This window comes from Colobus angolensis, unplaced genomic scaffold (genome assembly GCF_000951035.1).
Source record: "Colobus angolensis palliatus isolate OR3802 unplaced genomic scaffold, Cang.pa_1.0 Scaffold30, whole genome shotgun sequence".
Classification (NCBI taxonomy): Eukaryota; Metazoa; Chordata; class Mammalia; order Primates; family Cercopithecidae; genus Colobus; species Colobus angolensis.
Genome location: NW_012116266.1, coordinates 5842643 through 5861100, shown reverse-complemented (window position 1 = coordinate 5861100; position 18458 = coordinate 5842643). Strand labels below are relative to the sequence as shown.

The following is an 18458-nucleotide window of genomic DNA, read 5'->3' as shown; positions in this document are numbered from 1 at the left end:
AAGCATCCTAAAAGGCAAAAAACAACCTGAAGACATAAGGCAAAGATGAGAACCAGATTCATGTATGCCAGGCATGAGAATTTAAAACAGCTATGATTAATATGCTAAGGGCTCTAATGGATAAAGCAGAGAGCATGCAAAAATGGATGGGCAATGTAAACAGAGATGTGAATTCTAAAAATTTTTTAAATGCTACAGATCAAAAACACTCTAACAGAAATGAAGAATCCTCCTTAGTAGACTGAATGAAGATGAGCTCATTAGTAAACTGGACATGGCTAAGAAAACATTTCTGAGTTTGAGAATATGTCAATAGAAACTTCCCAAATGGAAAAGAGAAAAAAGACTGAATAAAATGATTCAGAACATCCAAGAACTGTGGAATAACTACAAAAGGTATAAATGTGTGTGATAGGAATACCAGAAGAAAAAAAAGAAAGGAAGCGCAACATATTTCAAGCAATCGTGACAGAGAATCTCCCCCAATTGGCAACAGACACCAAACCAGAGATCCAGAAAGCACAGAGAACACCAAGCAGGATAAGTGATTAAAAAAAACTACACCTAGGCTATCATTTTCAAATTACAGAAAATCAAAGATAAAGAGAAAATCCTGAAGGAAGCCAGAGGAAAACAGTTTTCTGTGTAGAAGCAAGATAAGGATTATATCCAACTTCTCATCAGAACATGCAATCAAGAAGAGAGTGGAGTGAAACATTTAACATATTGAGAGAAAAAAAAAAAACAGCAGCCTAGAATTCTGTATCCCGTAAGATTATTATATAAAAGTGAAAGACAAAAGACTTTCTCAGATGAACAATGTTTGAGGGAATTTGTTGCCAACAAACGTTCCTTATAAGAAATGACTAAAAGAACTTCTTGAGAGAGAAGGAAAATGGCACATAGGTCAGAAACTCTGCATAAATAAATGAAGAGCATCAGAGAAATAATAAGTGAATATAAAATATAAACTTATTTTTTCTTATTCTCAGTTAATCTAACAGACAAGTTTGTTCAAAATAATACTAGGCAACAATGTAATTGTGTGTGTGTGTATATACACACAATTGCTTATGTGTAAGTGAATGGCAGAAATGACATAAGGGACAGGAGAGAGGAATTAGGAATGTTTTGTTGTAAGGTTCTTGCAGTATCTGAATTGGTATAGTGCTATTGGAAAGTGAACTTGGGCTGGTTGTAAATGTATACTGCAAACTCTAGGTCAACCACTAAATAAGGTTAAAAAAAATAAAAAGTAAAACTGGACCAGGCGCAGTGGCTCACACCTGTAATCCCAGCACTTTGGGAGGCCAAGGTGGGTGGATTACCTGAGGTCAGGAGTTCCAGACCAGTCTGGCCAACAAGGTGAAACCCCATCTCTACTAAAAATACAAAAATTAGCCAGGCATGGTGGTGGGCGCCTGTAATCTCAGCTACCTGGGAGGCTGAGACAGGAGAATTGCTTGAACCTGGGAGGCAGAGGTTGCAGTGAGCCAAGATCGTGCCTCTGCACTCCAGCCTGGGCGACAGAGCGAGACTCCATCTCAAAAAAAAAAAAAAAAAAAATGATATGCTACAAAAGTAGAGGAAATGGAATCATATTAAATAATTAACATTTTAAAAGGCACTGACCGAGTGCCATGGCTCACGCCTATAATCCCACCACTTTGGAAGGCCAAGGTGGGAGGGTCACTTGAATCCAGGAGTTCAGGACCAGCCTGAGCAACACAGCAAGACCCTGTATCTACAAAATATACAAAAGATAACTGGGCATGGTGGAGTGTGCCTGTAGCGCCAACTACCTGGGAAGTGGAGGTGGGTGGATCACTCAAGCCAAGGAGTTTGAGGCTGCAATGAGCCATGATCATGCCACTGCACTCCAGCCTAGGCAACAAAGACCATGTCTCAAATATATATATATGTAAAAGGCAGAAAAAGAGTGAAAGACAAAAATAGGAACAAATAATAAGTACAATGTATAGAAAACAGTAATGAATATGGTATATATTAATCCTACTATGTCAATAACCACTTTATATGTTAATGGTCTAAATATGTCATTTAAAAGACACAGTGGATCAAAAAACAAGACCCAATTATATATTATCTACAAGAAACCCACTTTAAATATAAAAACACATATAGATCAAAAGTAAATGGGTAAAGAAAAACATACCACGTTAATACTAGTCAAAAGAAAGAGGAAGTAAAGCAGACTTCAGAACAAGGAAAGTTATCAGTGATAAAGAGGACCATTACATAATGATAAAGGGGTCATTTCTCCAAAAAGACATAACAATCCTTAACACATATTTCCCTATTTCCCTAACAACAGAGTACCAAAATATGTCAGGCAAAAACTGATAGAACTCCAAGGAGAAATAGATGAATCCACTATTATAGTTGGAGACTTAAGTACCCCTTATTATATAAACAGAGAGATCCATCAAGCAGACATAAGGACAGAGCTGAACTGAACAGTAACATCAACATCTGTCAACTACTTATCCAATAACAGCAGAATACACATTCTTCTCAAGCTCACAAGGACTATTCACCAAGCTAGACCACATTGTGGGCCATAATACACATCTTTTTTTTTTTTTTAAGGCAAGAATTTTGTTCTTCTTGCCCAGGCTGTAGTGCAATGGCATGCGACCTCGGCTCATTGCAACATTCACCTGCCGCGTTTAAGTGATTCTCCTGCCTTAGCCTCCGAGTAGCTGGGATTACAGGCACCTGCCACCATGCCCAGCTAATTTTTTGTATTTTTAGTACAGATGGGGTTTCACCATGTTGGCCAGGCTGGTCTCGAACTCCTGACATCAGGTGATCCACCTGCCTCGGCCTCCCAAAATGCTGGAATTACAGGCGTGAGCCCGCGCCCAGCCCATAATACATATCTTAACAAATTTAGAAGAATACATATCATATAATGTCTGCTCTCAGACTTCAATAGAATTAAGCTAAAAATCCATAACAGAAAGATAGCTTGAAAATCCCAAAATACTTGGGAGATTACACAACACACTTTTATTTTATTTTATTTTTTTTATTTTTTTAGATGGAGTCTCTCACTGTCACCTGGGTTAGAGTGTAATGGTGCGAACTCAGCTCACTGCAACCTCTACCTCCCGGGTTCACAAGAGTCTCCTGCCTCAGCCTCCCGAGTAGCTGGGATTACAGGCGCACACAACCACACTGGCTAACTTTTTGTATTTTTAGTACATACAGGGTTTCACTATGTCGGCCAGACTGGTCTCAAACTTCTGACCTCGTGATCTGCCCGCCTCAGCCTCCCAAAGTGCTGGGATTACAGCTGTGAGCCACTGCATCCAGCTGACACAACACACTTTTAAATAATACATGGGTCAAATAAGAAACCTCAAGAGAAATTTTAATATATTTTAAAATAAATGAAAATACAACTGATGAAAATTCGAGGGATGTAGCCAAAACAGAGGGAATTTTGTAGCATTGAATATTAGGAAAAAAAAAACGATCTAAAGTCAGTAAGCTTTTACTGTAGGAAACTAGAAATAGAAGAGCAAATTGAATCCAAAGTAAGCAGAAGAAAAGAAATAACAAAAATTAGAGCAGAAATAAATGAAATTGAAATAGGAAATTAATAAAGATAATCAACAAAACCAAAGGTGTTTTTAAGAAAAGATCAGAAAATCTGAATGCATATAGACAGGCTAACTAAAAAAGTGTGGATAGAAGAGAGAGAGCTTCAACGGGATTTAGGAAAGGAATGTCAAAGAACAAAAACTTGACCATATGTCTCCAGATCTGCCCAAGGGAAAACACTATATCTAGCACAACCAAACCAAGTATCTGCTTCGATTGGCATGTTGTACATAGTGGAAATGGCTGCATGCAGGCTGTTATAAAAGATGATACTACCTTCACATTAATCCAATTAGTTTTACTTGACTCATGATGAAAAAGCAACCCTGAGAATATAATTTACTTCCTTACACATTTTTTTCTATGGGGAGATAATGCCCTGACCAAGAGATATGAATAGTTCAATTGCCTTGCCAGGTTTTTTTTGTTTTTGTTTTTGTTTAAAAGAATCTTGCTGTGTCACCAGGCTGGAGTGCAGTGGCAAGTTCTTAACTCACTGCAACCTCTGCCTTCTGGGTTCAAGCATTTCTCATGCCTTAGCCTCCCGAGTAGCTGGCTATTACAGGCATGCACCACCATGCCCGGCTAACTTTTGTATTTTTAGTAGAGATGGAGTTTCGCCATGTTGATAAAGCTGGTCTTGAACTCCTGTCCTCAAGTGATCCACCTGCCTCGGCCTTCCAAAGTGCTGGAATTACAGGCATAAACCACCATGCCCAGCTGGCATGTATATTTTTTCATTGTTAATAAATTTAGTGGCATTCTAAGGTTGTATCTGGTGAGATGAACTGAAACTCATAGCTCTGACATAAACTGAGACGCTATTTGAATGCAAGACCATTTAAATTAACATGGAGGCCTTTTTCATGAAAATCAGACCAGATATATACTTTTAACATAAAAGGACAGGCAATTTTAGAAGCTGCTGGGTCATATAGTCTTATGAAAGAAAATGTTCTTAAGGTAGTAAATGTGTTTATCTTAAGGTACATTAGGAGAAAAAGTAGCTGTACCAATTTCATTGGTAGAGAAACATCTCAATGTTGTTAAGGGGCTCACTCATGAAACCAAAGCTTATCCCCACTCCTGGGAGCCATCAGAAGCCTCAACAGAGGAAGAATGTTGGCATCTAGCTGACACCTAAATGTTACCTAAATGCAGCAGAATTTGCCAGGCTCAAGAAAGGGCTGGGATCCACCCTTTCTTATTCTGTGAGTATAATGGGGATACTATAGAGGGGAATGGCTTAAAGACAGGACTTTGGGGAAGAGACACAGGAGAACTGAGAACTAAGAAACTAGCGATTGTCCAGGAGGGACAGCTTACTTAAACCCACGCAGTGAGGTGTTGTAATTATTGCCTTGTATGTGGTACAAAGGAAAGAATTAGCATAACTCCTCATCAAAAGCATAACTCCTCATCTCCCCTTACTCTCTGTAGCTTTAGGGAACACTTGCACCCTTCAGAAAAAGAGCTACTTAATGCTCTACTAATATCCATTGGGTATTTTGTCTAAGGGAAAAGGGAAAGAAGATATTAAACTGTGATAATCCTGGTTCACAGAAGTTTGATGGGTACCAGCCTTAGTTGAATTATCATACGGAAAAGAGAATCAACTAGTAGACTCCTAGAGACAATATGGGCAAGTTTCCTGAGTTTCTCCTTGTCAATGCATAGCTTGAGACCTCCTATGAGACAGAAAGAAGGGACACACAGGTTACATGTTTTAGTTTTTTGTGTGTTTATTGAGGGTCAGTCCTCTGGAGTCTTCCTATTTGCTGGCAAAGCTGAGGACTGCCTCTATGATAGATACCAAAGCAAAATACTGCTATCGTTTGAGCCCCGGTAGGGACTGTCATGTGGCATCTTAGACAATGTATTTCTCTCTTTCTAGCTGTAACTGCAATAATATCATGCTTGGAGATTCAATGCCTATATGTAGCAATTGGTTTGGTTTTGTGTCACAGCCACAGATTATACCTCTTCAAATCTGTGTCACCAATCAGATGCAAGGGGAAGAAAATGATAATAGATGGATGAATCCATGCAAATCTATCAGTACTGCCTCCAAAACAAACCAAATGCATTCTGTATTAACTGTAGGAAACTTTCAAAGTGTGGTTGTGAATTAGCAGTACTGGCATCACTTGGGAGCTTGATAGACTGCTGACCCACTGAATCCCAGCCCTACTGAACCAAAATCAGCATTTTAACAAGATCCTCAGGTTATTAGTATGCACGTGAAAGTTTGAGAAGCAAGTTGTACAATATTATCAACTTTTGTTTATAGATAAGACATTTTTTGCTCTAGTTTACAAATTGATTATGTTTTATAGTGGTAGTCTTTTGAAGAGTCCAACATGCTGTAAATTAACAGTTTATAGAAAAACTGGATGGATTGGGGATATAGAGGCATATGGTGAAAAAGCTAATTTCTTTCATTCATATTAGTCTGGAAATATTTATTGAGTTCCTACTGCGTGTTCCAGAACTGTTCAAGAACCTGAAGATATAGCAGTGAACAAAGTCCCCGTTTTCTTGGTGCATACATTTTATTAGGGGAAACACACACTGGACAAACAAATGATATATTAATATCAGCTGATAAGTGCTACAGTGAAAAAGAGAGTAAGAAGGAAGAGAGGTTGCTATTTTGGCAAGAAGGGTCAAGGAAAGTTTCACGGATAAGGTGATTATTTTCATTTTAGTTCACTTTTTTAGAGACAGGGTCTTGCTCTTTTCCCCAGGCTGCAGTGCAGTGACATGATCATAGCTCACTGCAGCCTTGAACTAGTCTCAAGTGATCCTCCCACCTCAGCCTCCCAAGTAGGTAGGGCTATAGGCAAGTACCACCACACTGGGCTAATTTTTTTCTTATTTTTTTTTAAAAAAGGGGGGGGGGTCTCACTGGTGTGCTCAGTCTGATCTCGAACTCCTGGCCTCAAGCAATCCGGCCTCAGCCTCCCAAAGTGCTGGGATTACAGGTGTGCACCACTGCACCCAGCCTGGATAAGGTGGTTCTTAAAGATTTTGTGCAGCCCAGGCGCAGTGGCTCATGTCTGTAATCCCAGCGCTTTGGGAGGCTGAGGCAGATGGATCACCTGAGGTCAGGAGTTTGAGACCAGCCTGGCCAACATGGTGAAATCCCATCTCTACTAAAAATACAAAAATTAGCTAGGTGTGATGGTGGGCACCTGTAATCCCAGCTACTCGGGAAGTTGAAGCAGGAGAATTGCTTGAACCTGGGAGGTGGAGGCTGCAGTGAGCCGAGATCATGCCACTGCACTCCAGCCTGGGTGGCAGAGCGAGACTCCGTCTCAAAAAAGAAATAGATTTTGTGCAGATATCTGGGGAAAGAGACACCCAGGTAGAAGGGATAGCATGTGAAAATCCCTAAGGCTGGAGTGTGCTTTGTGCCTTTGAAAAGCAGCAAAGAAGTCGTGTCTCAAGTAAGGTAAGAAAGGCCAGAATACTTGGAGAAGTCAGAGAGGAAAATGTTGGAGGAAAATGAAGTAGGTCCTTGCAGGCCTTTTAAAGTGGGATGGGAAGCCATTGGAAGCTTTTTAGCAGAGAGGTGACACCTTACTTCCATGTTAAAAGATCGCTCTGTTTGCTGTGTTGAGAATAATCCATAGATTGGGGGTAGAGTCATGGGCAGAGTCAGGGAAACACGTTGGAAGGCTATTACAATAAGCTAGAAAATATTTTGTAGATTTAAACCATTTTAAAGACAGTAGCCATGACCTGGTGTAATGGCTCACACCTGGAGTCCCAGCACTTCAGAAGGCCGAGGCAGGAGGCTCTCTTGAACTCAGGAGTTCGAGATCAGCCTGGGCAACATACGAAGCCCCTGCCTCTAATTTAAAAAAAAAAAAGGAAAAGAAAGATAGTGGTTACTACTACTATTTTAAATAGTTACCACCATCCATTTAAGGAAGAAAGTGTGGAGAGATGGGTAGATATATTTTGGAGATATAGCTGAAAAGATTAGATTGGATGTGAAGTACATGAGGAAGGTGGCAAGCACACTTCCTAGGTTCTTGTGCAAGAATGGAGTTGCAAAGCACTAAAATAGGGAATCCCATAGGAAGAGTATATTTTCCCCCCAAAGTTTTGATATATAAATTTCACATGCCTAATGGACAACCAAGAAGTGCTGAATGTAAAATGTAATTTCAGGATAAAAAATTGAAGGCGTAATTTGCAAGCAACTACTCTCAATTCTGCCATGGTAGAGTGAAAGCAGCTATAGACGATACTAAAGGAATGGGCATGGTTGTGTTCCAATAAAATTTTAGGACACTGAAACTTGAATTTGAATTTCGTCTAATTTTCACATATAGTAAAATATTGTTCTTTTGATTTTCGTTAAGCAAGTTGCAACCAGAATGGGCTGCAAAGCCTATAATATTTACTGTCTGGCTCTTTTAATTTTATTTTTATTTTTTGAGACAGTATGTCGCTCTGTCGCCCAGGCTGGAGTATAGTGGCGCCATCGGAGCTCATTGCAGCCTTGACTCCCAGGCTCAAGCGATTCTCCCACCTTAGTTTCTAAGTAGCTGGAACTACAGGCGTGCACCACCACCCCAAGCTAATTAAAATTTCTTTTGCAGAGACAGGGTCTCATTCTGTTGCCCAAGCTGATCTCCTGAGTTCAAGGGATTCACCGGCCTCGACCTCCCAAAATTCTGGGATTACAGGCGATAGCCACCGCGCCTCGTCTACTCTCTGGCTCTTCACAGGCAATTTGTGGATCTTTGTTACAAATGAAACAAGATGGGACATTAGTTGATCATTTTTTAAGCTGGGTGACGGCAAACCAAGAATTATACCACAATACTAGTTTACTTTCGAATATACTTAAAATCTTTCACAATAAAAAGTTATGGAAATGTTTAGGTTTAACAAAGGTGAGTTATCTTACGCGTTTTTCCTTCCTTATACAAAACAAAATCTCTCTGAAAGTTGTCTATAGCTAGTAAACGCCTTTTGCTTCTTTTTTGAAAAAGCAAAACCCTTTCTAAGTCTTTAGTGGTGGTAAAATAAGCCCTTTGGATATGACACTCGGTGACGACGAAAGCAGGCACAAAAGGAAAAGGATATTTTTCTTGGGGGGTGTGTGTGTGTTTTGTCTTTTTACATTACTGTAAATTCCCAGGACCAATCTCGGTTCTACAAATAAGTCAAAACAAAATCCCCTTTAACACAGTAGGGCCTCACGCCCTCAGATGACTGACGGAAATGACGCCATCAGCGAAAAGCGGGGCGGGCGTAGACGTCAGTACGTCAGCCCTCCTCCTAGTCCAGCTGAGGGAAGGCTGGCTCCAGGGCAGCGGCCGGCGCCCGCCAAGGGATGGGCAGCCAGAGCCTGTCGACTGCGGCTGCGCAGGTATGCTGGGGCGGGGCTTCATGTCACCCCGCCCATCCCCAGCCTACGCGACCATTGAACAGCTGCCGCCCGAGGGCTGGGTAAATCCTCAGCGGCCGAAATGATTAGCCGAGGGGGCAGCCCCGCCCCCGGCTCCTCCCGGCCTCGCGCCCCGCCCCCATGTCCTGCCCGCCCGCTTGCCTGGCTGCGGGGTGACACGGGGCTTCGCCTTGGGAAGAGGGAGAGGGAAGCAGTTAGACGGCGGCTGGGCTGCGGCGCGGCACCCAATGTGAGCGCGGTGATGGGGAGCGGGCCGTTGGGAAGAGGGGGCGGCATGGCGAGAAATGGGAGGGCCCCGGTGCTTGGTGGTGAAGGGTCTGCAGAGTGAGGGGCGGCTGTGAGTGGGCTAGGCTGTCCGGGCGTGTTTCGATACTGTAGTGCAGGCTGGGATCGCGGTCGGGAGACGCCGAGTCCGCGTTCCTCAGTTCTAGAGCTTCTCTTGGCAGCTTGGCACACCTTAAGTTTGCCTCTGTTTGGGTTGTCTGGGATGTGAGGAGGAAATTTAAAGATTCCCCCAAACACCTGGACGCTTCTTCGGGAAGTTCCTCTCCGGTGCGTGCGTGCCCACTTCTCTTGGATGGAGAGGTGGAGAGGTCAGGTGGGCGGGTGGACTTCCACTCTCCGAGGATTGTTAGAACAAACGAACTGGGAATTCCTCCCCCGCCCCCACGCCCTGCCCTGCAACACAGCAAACAGTCCCAACAACTTTTTTTTTTTTTCCCTCGCCCCGAGACGGAGTCTTGCTCTGTCGCCCAAACTGGAGTGCAGTGGCGCGATCTCGGCTCACTGCAATCTCTGCCTCCCGGTTTCAAGCAGTTCTCCTGCCTCAGTCTGCTGAGTAGCTGGGATTACAGGTGCCTGTCACCACGCCCGGCTGATTTTTTGTATTTCTTTAGTAGAGACAGGGTTTCACTATGTTGGCCAGGCTGGTCTCGAACTCCTGACCTCAGGTGATCCACGCACTTGGGCCTCCCAACGTGCTGGGATTAGAGGCGTGAGCCACCGCGCCTGGCCCCAACAACTTTGAAGAGGAGACCAGAACAAGAACATTCTAAGAGCTTTGATGTATTTGAAATGTCTGAGATGTGGACCTTTTCCTTGTGTCTGTAGAAAAGGTATGAGTGGGAAGGAAGTCTTGTTCCTTATTCTCACTGGATGCATTTTTGGTTATGAACATGTACCCATCTCTAGGAGTCTGTCTGCCCTAGAGGATTCTATGATGTGACATACTGTGTTAGCTGTAATGTCTTCCTGAAACACAAGTTTCTATGAAATCTAATAAGTCCATGTGAAAGTATAGCGGGTTGTTTGTGGAAAGTGAAGAAGATACATCTTTCGTTTCTGATAAGTCTAGATTTTTTAATATGGCCTCTTTTTCTAACCTGTGGATGTTTTTCTCTTTCACAGATTTATTTAATTGCCCAACTACCACCGATGAAGATATGTTGGAGTGACTGCTGAAATTGCCTTTTTGTTTTTAACCAGAGGACAGTCCATTTGTTTCACTTCTTTTTGCTTTCCTTACTGCTATGAGCTTTACTGTAACGGCTGAAAAACTTGGAAAATAAAATGAACATGCTGTAGTCTTGAACATAATTTTTTAAAGGAAAACTTAAAGTGCCAGAGTGAAAAGCCAGAATGGCATCCAGAGAGAGGCTCTTTGAACTTTGGATGCTTTATTGTACAAAGGTAATTGCTTTCCTTTTTATTATTATGTTTTAAAATACTTTATTATAAAATTTGTGACTGGCAGTATTAACCCTTTCTTTAACAGATAATAGTGTATTTAGTCATATGAATAACCCCAAACTTAAAAGCACTTAAAGGATTTTCTGTTTTCCTCTTTTTCAGGTTTGAACACACATACAATATTGGCATACTGTTAAAAACTGTAGGGTGTGGCTTTTATTTGATACTTATCCCCAAATGATCCTAAAATTATATAAGTAAAATTATGCCCTTAAGAGAAAAATAAAATATTTTTATTTTTGTTTGTGCTTTTCATTTTCTCCCACAAGTGAGTGTAGGATAGAGACATTTTTATGAGAAGGGCGTTAAGCATTTTTCTTGGAATGAATCTTTGAAATTGCATCACAAGGTTATGGATTGAACTGCATACTGTGTGACTGCCACTAAGTTAGCACTCTTTGAGCATTGTCTCATTTCCTCTCACCACAATACTATGAGGTGAATATTGTGATCATCCCCTTTACAGATGGGAAAACTGATGCAAGGGTTACAGGAGTAGTGAGTAGCAGAGAAACACAGTACTACCTGACTCAAGTGCATACTTTATCCATTTTTACTCCTTAGTATTTTTGTCACTCAGAAATAATGTTCTTTCCTCTCCTTGTCTTTATGTGAATTTTTACTTGATAGCTTTGATTTTAGGTTATTGAGAAGAGTACTCCTTAAAAACATGTTTTTGAAGTGAGGGAAGTACATTATTGCTTTGAAGATACTGGCAAGGGTCAGATAAACACCCATAATGTACTATTTGAGTTAATTTAAGTCTCTGTGGTGAAGTTCTCAAGTCACAGCTTCTGTTGCTGCATTATCCTTTCATGCTCCTTAAAAGGCAGATTATTATTTAACAGTGGTCTCATTTATCTGTCATATTAAATTTAGAGATTACACTGGAATTTTCTTTGACCTCCTGGTTTGATATATATTATAATCACTAAAGGACATATACTTTGAAATGCTTAATATGAATTTTTAAAATAGTTTTTAGTCTTGTGTAATTTGATACCAGAAATGTCTTTTTAAAAATAGATGCTTCCAATAAAAAAGGAATCCAATTCACCAGACACTTTTGAAAATAGTCACTAACACATTAACCAAAAATTAAAATTAATTTTTAGTATGAATACCCAGTAGTTTGAAAATGATTTATTTAAAAATATATCAAATTTACTAGGTTTTGCTGTTTTCAAAATGACATTGGTGAATGAGGTTACGTGTCTCATTAATAGGTTATATTCTTTTTAGGTAGATTTACTATTAAATTTAATATTAAAGGTTATTAAACAGGATAGTTCATTGGCATACACGGAATTTTATTTTTCTTAATGACTTTTAATATAAATGTGCATTCCTTCTCTTTTGAAATGTTAGTCTTCAATAATGAAGGCCCTTCACTGTCAGATTTTGAAGCCTATCTCTTCTTGGACAGGAATATAAATCTCATTTTTAGGTTTAAGATTTAAATAATTTGTGTGCTTAATAAGACTTAAAATTTTTTCACTTGTTTTTGAAGAGTATTTATTTAAAAATATGATTTTATATTTTACCGGTTCATGAATAAGCTTTTTGTAAGGTAGACAACATTCTCTTCTGCAGACACCTTGAATCAGGTAGCTACCAAATATACTTCATAGATTTAAATTTTCTTTCTAGTGAAGATGACTACCAAATACTGTACCCAGTTGTTCTCTATACTTTTTGCCTTATTATTCCCACTCTAGCATTTAGCCTCTCAAACCAGCTGACTTTTTTTCCCACCTGACAAACTTTTAAGGCTTTTTTCTACACTTTTAATGAGCTTTCAGACCACTTGAGGTCTCAGATCTTCTTATGAAAATATTTTCTACCACTTAGTTTCAAAAGCTGCTTAGACCTCTTTGTGGGCTTGAAATTGTAGTTTAGTTTTGGCTCTGCTGCTGCTTTGTTTTGTAACCTTGAACAAGTCTTACCTCTTTGGGTCTCAGTTTCTCTCATTTGTTGGGTAAGCGTATGTGCGTGTATGTATATACAGGAAGAATGCTTATCTAACTCTCTATTCAGATTTTTGTTTGTTTTGACCTCTGAAGGACAAGCAGTTTTTTTGTTGTTGTTGTTCTTACTCTGTAGATTGTTATGCAGAACTTTCTAGTTCTTTGTTTTTAAAACTTTTATTGTGGAATTTTTCAAGCATGCACCAAGTAGAGAAGACGTTATAGTGAACTCTTCTGTGTCTATCACCCAATTTTGACTATTACCAGCTCATATTCAGTCACAGTTTATGTGTAACTGTCAATTTGCCCTATCTCCTAATTATTTTAAAGCAAATCCCAATTTATGACCTTATCTATAAATATTTAAATATGTATAACTCCTCTTAAAAACAATCACAATTTTTAAAATTATCAAATATGTGATCAGTGTTCCAACTTTCCTACTAGTGTCTTAATATTCATATTTTCCCACTGTTTGGCTCAATATTTAAAACAAACTACACATGTATTTTGTTGAAAATATCTGCTAAACATTTTCATCTGTAGGCTCCCCTTCACCATACTTTTATTCTTTGTTATTTATATGTTGAGGAAACCAGATTTTGACTTCAGAGTTTTCTACAGTTTGAATGTTTTACTCATTGAATTCCCTTGATTTTATTTAATTGTTCCTCTCTTCTAGTATCTGAAAACTGACCGAACAGGGGCTTGATTGATTTGGGTTCTGTTTTGGGTGTGGAGGGCTAGAGTAATTTATTAGTGTAGTGGCCAACTGTGATTTTTGCCTGTATGTGTTATTTTATTAGGATTTTGCAAAACTATGTAATTTATATTGAGAACTGTCTCAGCATTTGATTACAGTTCCTTAAAGGGAAGGCAGGCAGCATATATGTTTGATTCTCTTTGTCAGTTTTCACAATGAGTTAATTTACTAGCATCCTCCCAAGATGATCAATTGTTTTTCTAGGATATAAAGTTCATTTTTAATTATTAAAGTGTCTGCTGTTTTGTTGCCCTGACTGGTTTGATGTCTACAGAAAACATTGTATACATACCTGATTAAAGAAGTCACCTTGGAAGATTTTTGAAGGACTGCTTCTGGGCAGTAAGGTTAAGACCTCCATGTTTGCCACAGTGCTAACCTTGGCCCAGATATTCCACAGTGTATTAACAATAGGTCAATATTAAGGTACCTACCATCACAGCGTTTCTATGTCATGTTTTAAAAGTTGCCCCTGAACATTACAAAAGTTCAGTAGGTCTAGTAGGTAGTATTACCTCAGAAATAACCCTTGGGTAATACTCCTTGGTCATAGCAATGCTGAAAGAATGCTAATGGAATATATATGTCTTCTGCCTGGGTTCAGTTGTAAGCCTAAATACTAGTGACTAAAGTCCTTTAAGTAGAATTAAAATAAATTACTAGTTTCAGTTTTTAGCAGATGGAGTCCCAATGTTTGAAAGAATTTGAGTATAAAACTTGGCAATTTATTTGATTTTATTTTTAATTGATGAAAATTATATGTATTTATGGAGTACAATGTAATGTTTTGATACATGCACACATTGTGGAATCATCCAGTCAGGCTAATTAACATATCTGTCATCTCACATACTTACTATTTCTTTGTGTTGTGCAATTTGGTTTGTTACCAGACTTTTCAGGTCTAACTTTTTACTTTCTCCTTCTAGGAATAGGCTTTAATTGCATTGTTAGAAACATGTGTCTTTTTCCTAATAGGTTACTTTGTAAACCTTATGTAGTTATTACATAATACAAGCAGGATGATTTCTAATCACCCAACATTCCTGCTGTCTAAAGATTCTTTCACCAGTGTATAAGACTATTAATTCAAGTTGTCTGAATCAGGGCGCAGTGGCTCATGCCTGTAATCTCAGCACTTTGGAAGGCTGAGGTGGATGGATCATTTGAGATCAGGAGTTTGAGACCATCCTGGCCAGCATGGTGAGACCCCATCTCTACTAAAAATACAAAAATTAGCCGGGGATGGTGGCATGCACCTGTAATCCCAGCTACTCGAGAGGCTGAGGCAGGAGAACTGCTTGAACTTAGGAGACAGAGGTTGCAGTGAGCTGAGATTATGCCACTGCCTTCCAGCCTGGGCAACAGAGTAAGACTCCATCTCAAAAAAAGAAAAGGAAAAAAACCAAATTGTATAGTCTGAACTCTTCTTGCCTTCAAATGGTTGTCCCCACCCAGGGTCAAGGATTTGATTAACAGCACATTTCTTATAGCTCTTATAAGTTAAACATTAATTTGAACAGGTTTAATCTTGTTATCTGGATTTTACTTCAGTAGTTAACTACTTCTTGTCTGAGTGTCTTTTTCTTAAGTATAGAAGTATTTTAATACTAGTACTTAACTATACTTTAATATAGTACTTAACTAGTACTTAACTAACTTTTTTTTCTTTTCTTTTCTTTTCTTTTTTTTTTTTTGGAGATGGAGTCTTACTCTGTGGCCCATGCTGGAGTGCAGTGGCTTGATCTTGGCTCACCACAACCTCCAACCTCCTGGGTTCAAGCTATTCTTCTGCCTCAGCCTCGCAAGTAGCTGGGATTACAGGCGCATGCCACCAGGCCCTGCTAAATTTTTGTATTTTTAGTAGTGATGGGGTTTCACCATGTTGGCCAGGCTGGTCTTGAACTCTTGTTTTTAGTAGAGACAGGGTTTCACCGTGTTGGCCAGGCTGGTCTTGAACTCCTGACCTCAGGTGATCCACCCTCCTCAGCCTCCCAAAGTGCTAGGATTACAGACCTGAGCCACCGTGCCCGGCCCAGTATTTTTTTTAATGTCGAAAGATTTCAGGGCAGACGTGGTGGCTCATGCTTGTAATTCCAGCACTTTGGGAGGCTGAGGCAAGTGGATCACTTGAGCTTGGGAGTTTGAGACCAACCTGATGAAACCCCATCTCTACCAAAACTACAAAAAATTAGCCAGGCATGATGATGCATGCCTGTGGTCCGAGCTACTCAGGAGGCTGAGGTGGGAGGTTTGCTTGAGCCTGGGAAGTGGAGATGGCATTGAGCCGAGATCGTGCCACTACACTCCAGCCTGGGTGACAGAGTGAAACCCCATTTCAAAAAAAAAAAAATAGTTTATGTATTTGTTGTAGGCACTATGTTATTCACTCTATTTCTTGATATTCACTTAGCATACAGTAAGAGAGATGGTGCTGAGAACAATTTTTCTTTCTATATTATTATATACAGTGTTTTGGGATTCATGTATGTGTGTAGAAAAAGACATGTATCAGCTGGGCACAGTGGCTCACGCCTGTAATCCCAGCACTTTGGGAGGCCAAGGTGGGTGGATCATGAGGTCAGGTGTTCAAGACCAACCTGGCTAAAATGGTGAAACCCTGTCTTTACTAAAAATACAAAAATTAGCCAGGCACGGTGGCAGGCACCTGTAATCCCAGCTACTCGAGAGGCTGAGACAGGAGAATCGCTTGAACCTGGGAGGTAGAAGTTGCAGTGCGCCGAGATCTCGCCACTGTACTCTAGCCTGGGTGACAGAGGAAGACTCCGTCTCAAAAATAAAAAAAAAAAGAAAAGAAAAAGGCATGTATCATAAATTCCCTATCTCAACTGCAACCCTTAAACAGACTAAAGGATGTATTTCTATTAGACATTTAGCGTTTTGGGAGTGCTGCAGTTAGTTGGTCACCAGAATATGTAGAAGAAAGAAACTGAGCCTCTCAAAGTCTTAGATAAGATTAAGCTATTTTTGTTCTGTCTGGTGTAAAGTATCAAATGCCTTAACTGAGTAAAAAGATACAAAGTGACTCAAAAGCACAGCATTTTGAAATGTGGCAGTGTAGATTGAAATCCATGGTTCATTTTTGTCATTAGGTTTTAAAAAAATTTATTTTCTTTTATTGAGATTGAATTTGCCCTGAACAATTTTGTGAAGCTACAGTATTACAGGTGATATTTAGTCCCAGTTCTGTGTTTGATCTTAAGGACCTAAAAGAGGTTAATCTAGTTTCTTTGTATCTCAGTTTTCTCATCTGTCAAATGGAAAAGCATAACTATTTTACATATCTGTAAAAATTTTTTGGAAAAAAGATTTTCTTTAAATGTATTTTAAGAGGAAGAGAGATAAAAATGTAATCTTTATGAGTATTTTGCAGATGTGTGAGTGTGGACATATGTGTATCAGGATTACTTCCATTTGCCCTTGTATTAATATAATAATAGCGGGCAATATTCTCTTACTATTTTATCAGTAGTAATGAAGCTGTATTCACGCATGTCTTAACTGATTTTACATCTGTAGTTATTTTTGCTTCCAAGCATAGTGCTTATTTGTCTTGAATAATGATTTGAGGGTCCTCCCTACTCTAAACCAAATTTATTTTGGATGTTGATGATGCTCCATTTCCTGCTCTTGCCCTTTGTCCTGCTAAATCTGGAATATGACTGAAATAGATAGTTTTGCAGTGAGCTCAGAGTAAACTTCCTTTTCAGAATAAAAGTTTTGCTTCAAAAAGAAAATAGAATTTAGAGGTGTTTTATTCAGTTAAAAGGCAAGTATTTCTTTTATACATAGATTTGGAAAAATGGAATCAGTGAATATTCATTTAATGAGAAAATTAGTAACTTATTAATGCAATTTTAGTTATAATCCTAAATAAGTTTTTAGTAAGATGGACCAATACACATCAACCCTTATGATTTAAGCCACACTTAATAAGTCTCTGGTATGTGCAAAATGTGAAAATGGCTCTTGATTTTCTGTGACTTAATAATGGCTTTGTGTGTAAGGAAGGTAATGTTCTTTGATTCTAAAGAAGACAAAACAAAATCATTAGCAGCCTAGTAGTAGTAGTAGCCACTTACATGTTTGTTTTCAGAAGTTAGGTATGAAAGCAAAAAATGTATAGTTTCTATCAGTGGACCTGAAATGAAAATGTTGTTAAGATGCATTAACTTTTTAAATTCTTTCCTTTTTAGCATCAAACTTTAAATTTCCCTGGAAGCAGGTGGAATTGATAGTACTTAAGTGTAGGTTTGGAGCATAATGTGCAGATGTGTTAAGAGTCTGAAATAATTTCCTGTGTTTTGTTTGTTTGTTTTGGGCAAAAAAAATGTGGTCTTCCCATTCACAAAGTTAACTAGACAAGATCACTAGGTTTTCCAGTAAGCATGCTGACTTCTCCGTGTTTGTGGGACATTCAGGTGGAAATACTCAATATATGGAGTTTAGAGGAGAGGTCTGTGCTGAAAATAAAGATTTGAGAGTTGTCATATTGGGAATTATTGGAGAGTTATTGAGAATAATAAGAGAAGAAGGTAAAAGGAAGTCCTGAAGAACATTATCATTTAAGAAGAAGATATAGAGTTTTGTGACCAGTCTGGGCAAAACAGTGAGACCCCATCTCTGTTATTTAAATAAATAAATAAATAAATAAGTGACAGAGGAAGAAGAGTTTGTAAGTTTAAATGAGAGAGGAGCCAGGAGTGACTGGGTTGCCTCAGAAAGTACAGGGATATTGTCTGGGTACAGTGGCTCATGCCTATAATCCTAGCTCTTTGGGAGGCCAAGGTGGGAGATTCACTTGAGCCCAGGAGTTTGAGGCTACAGTGAGCTGGGATCATGCCACTCTAGTCCAGCCTGGGTGACAGAGTAAGACTCTGTCTCAAAAAAAAGAAAAAAA

General features: G+C 39.3%; 1 protein-coding gene across 1 annotated transcript in view; it reads left to right on the top strand.

The window, feature by feature from the left end:
• Positions 1–9189: 9189 nt before the first annotated feature.
• Positions 9190–18458, top strand: part of NBEAL1 (neurobeachin-like 1) — a 206959-nt gene continuing 197690 nt past the window's right edge. The window contains exons 1-2 of the mRNA XM_011949999.1: positions 9190–9287; positions 10466–10747. Of these exons, the coding sequence (XP_011805389.1) occupies positions 10697–10747 (51 nt within the window). The 5' untranslated portion in view covers positions 9190–9287; positions 10466–10696. The remainder of the gene's footprint in view (positions 9288–10465; positions 10748–18458) is intronic.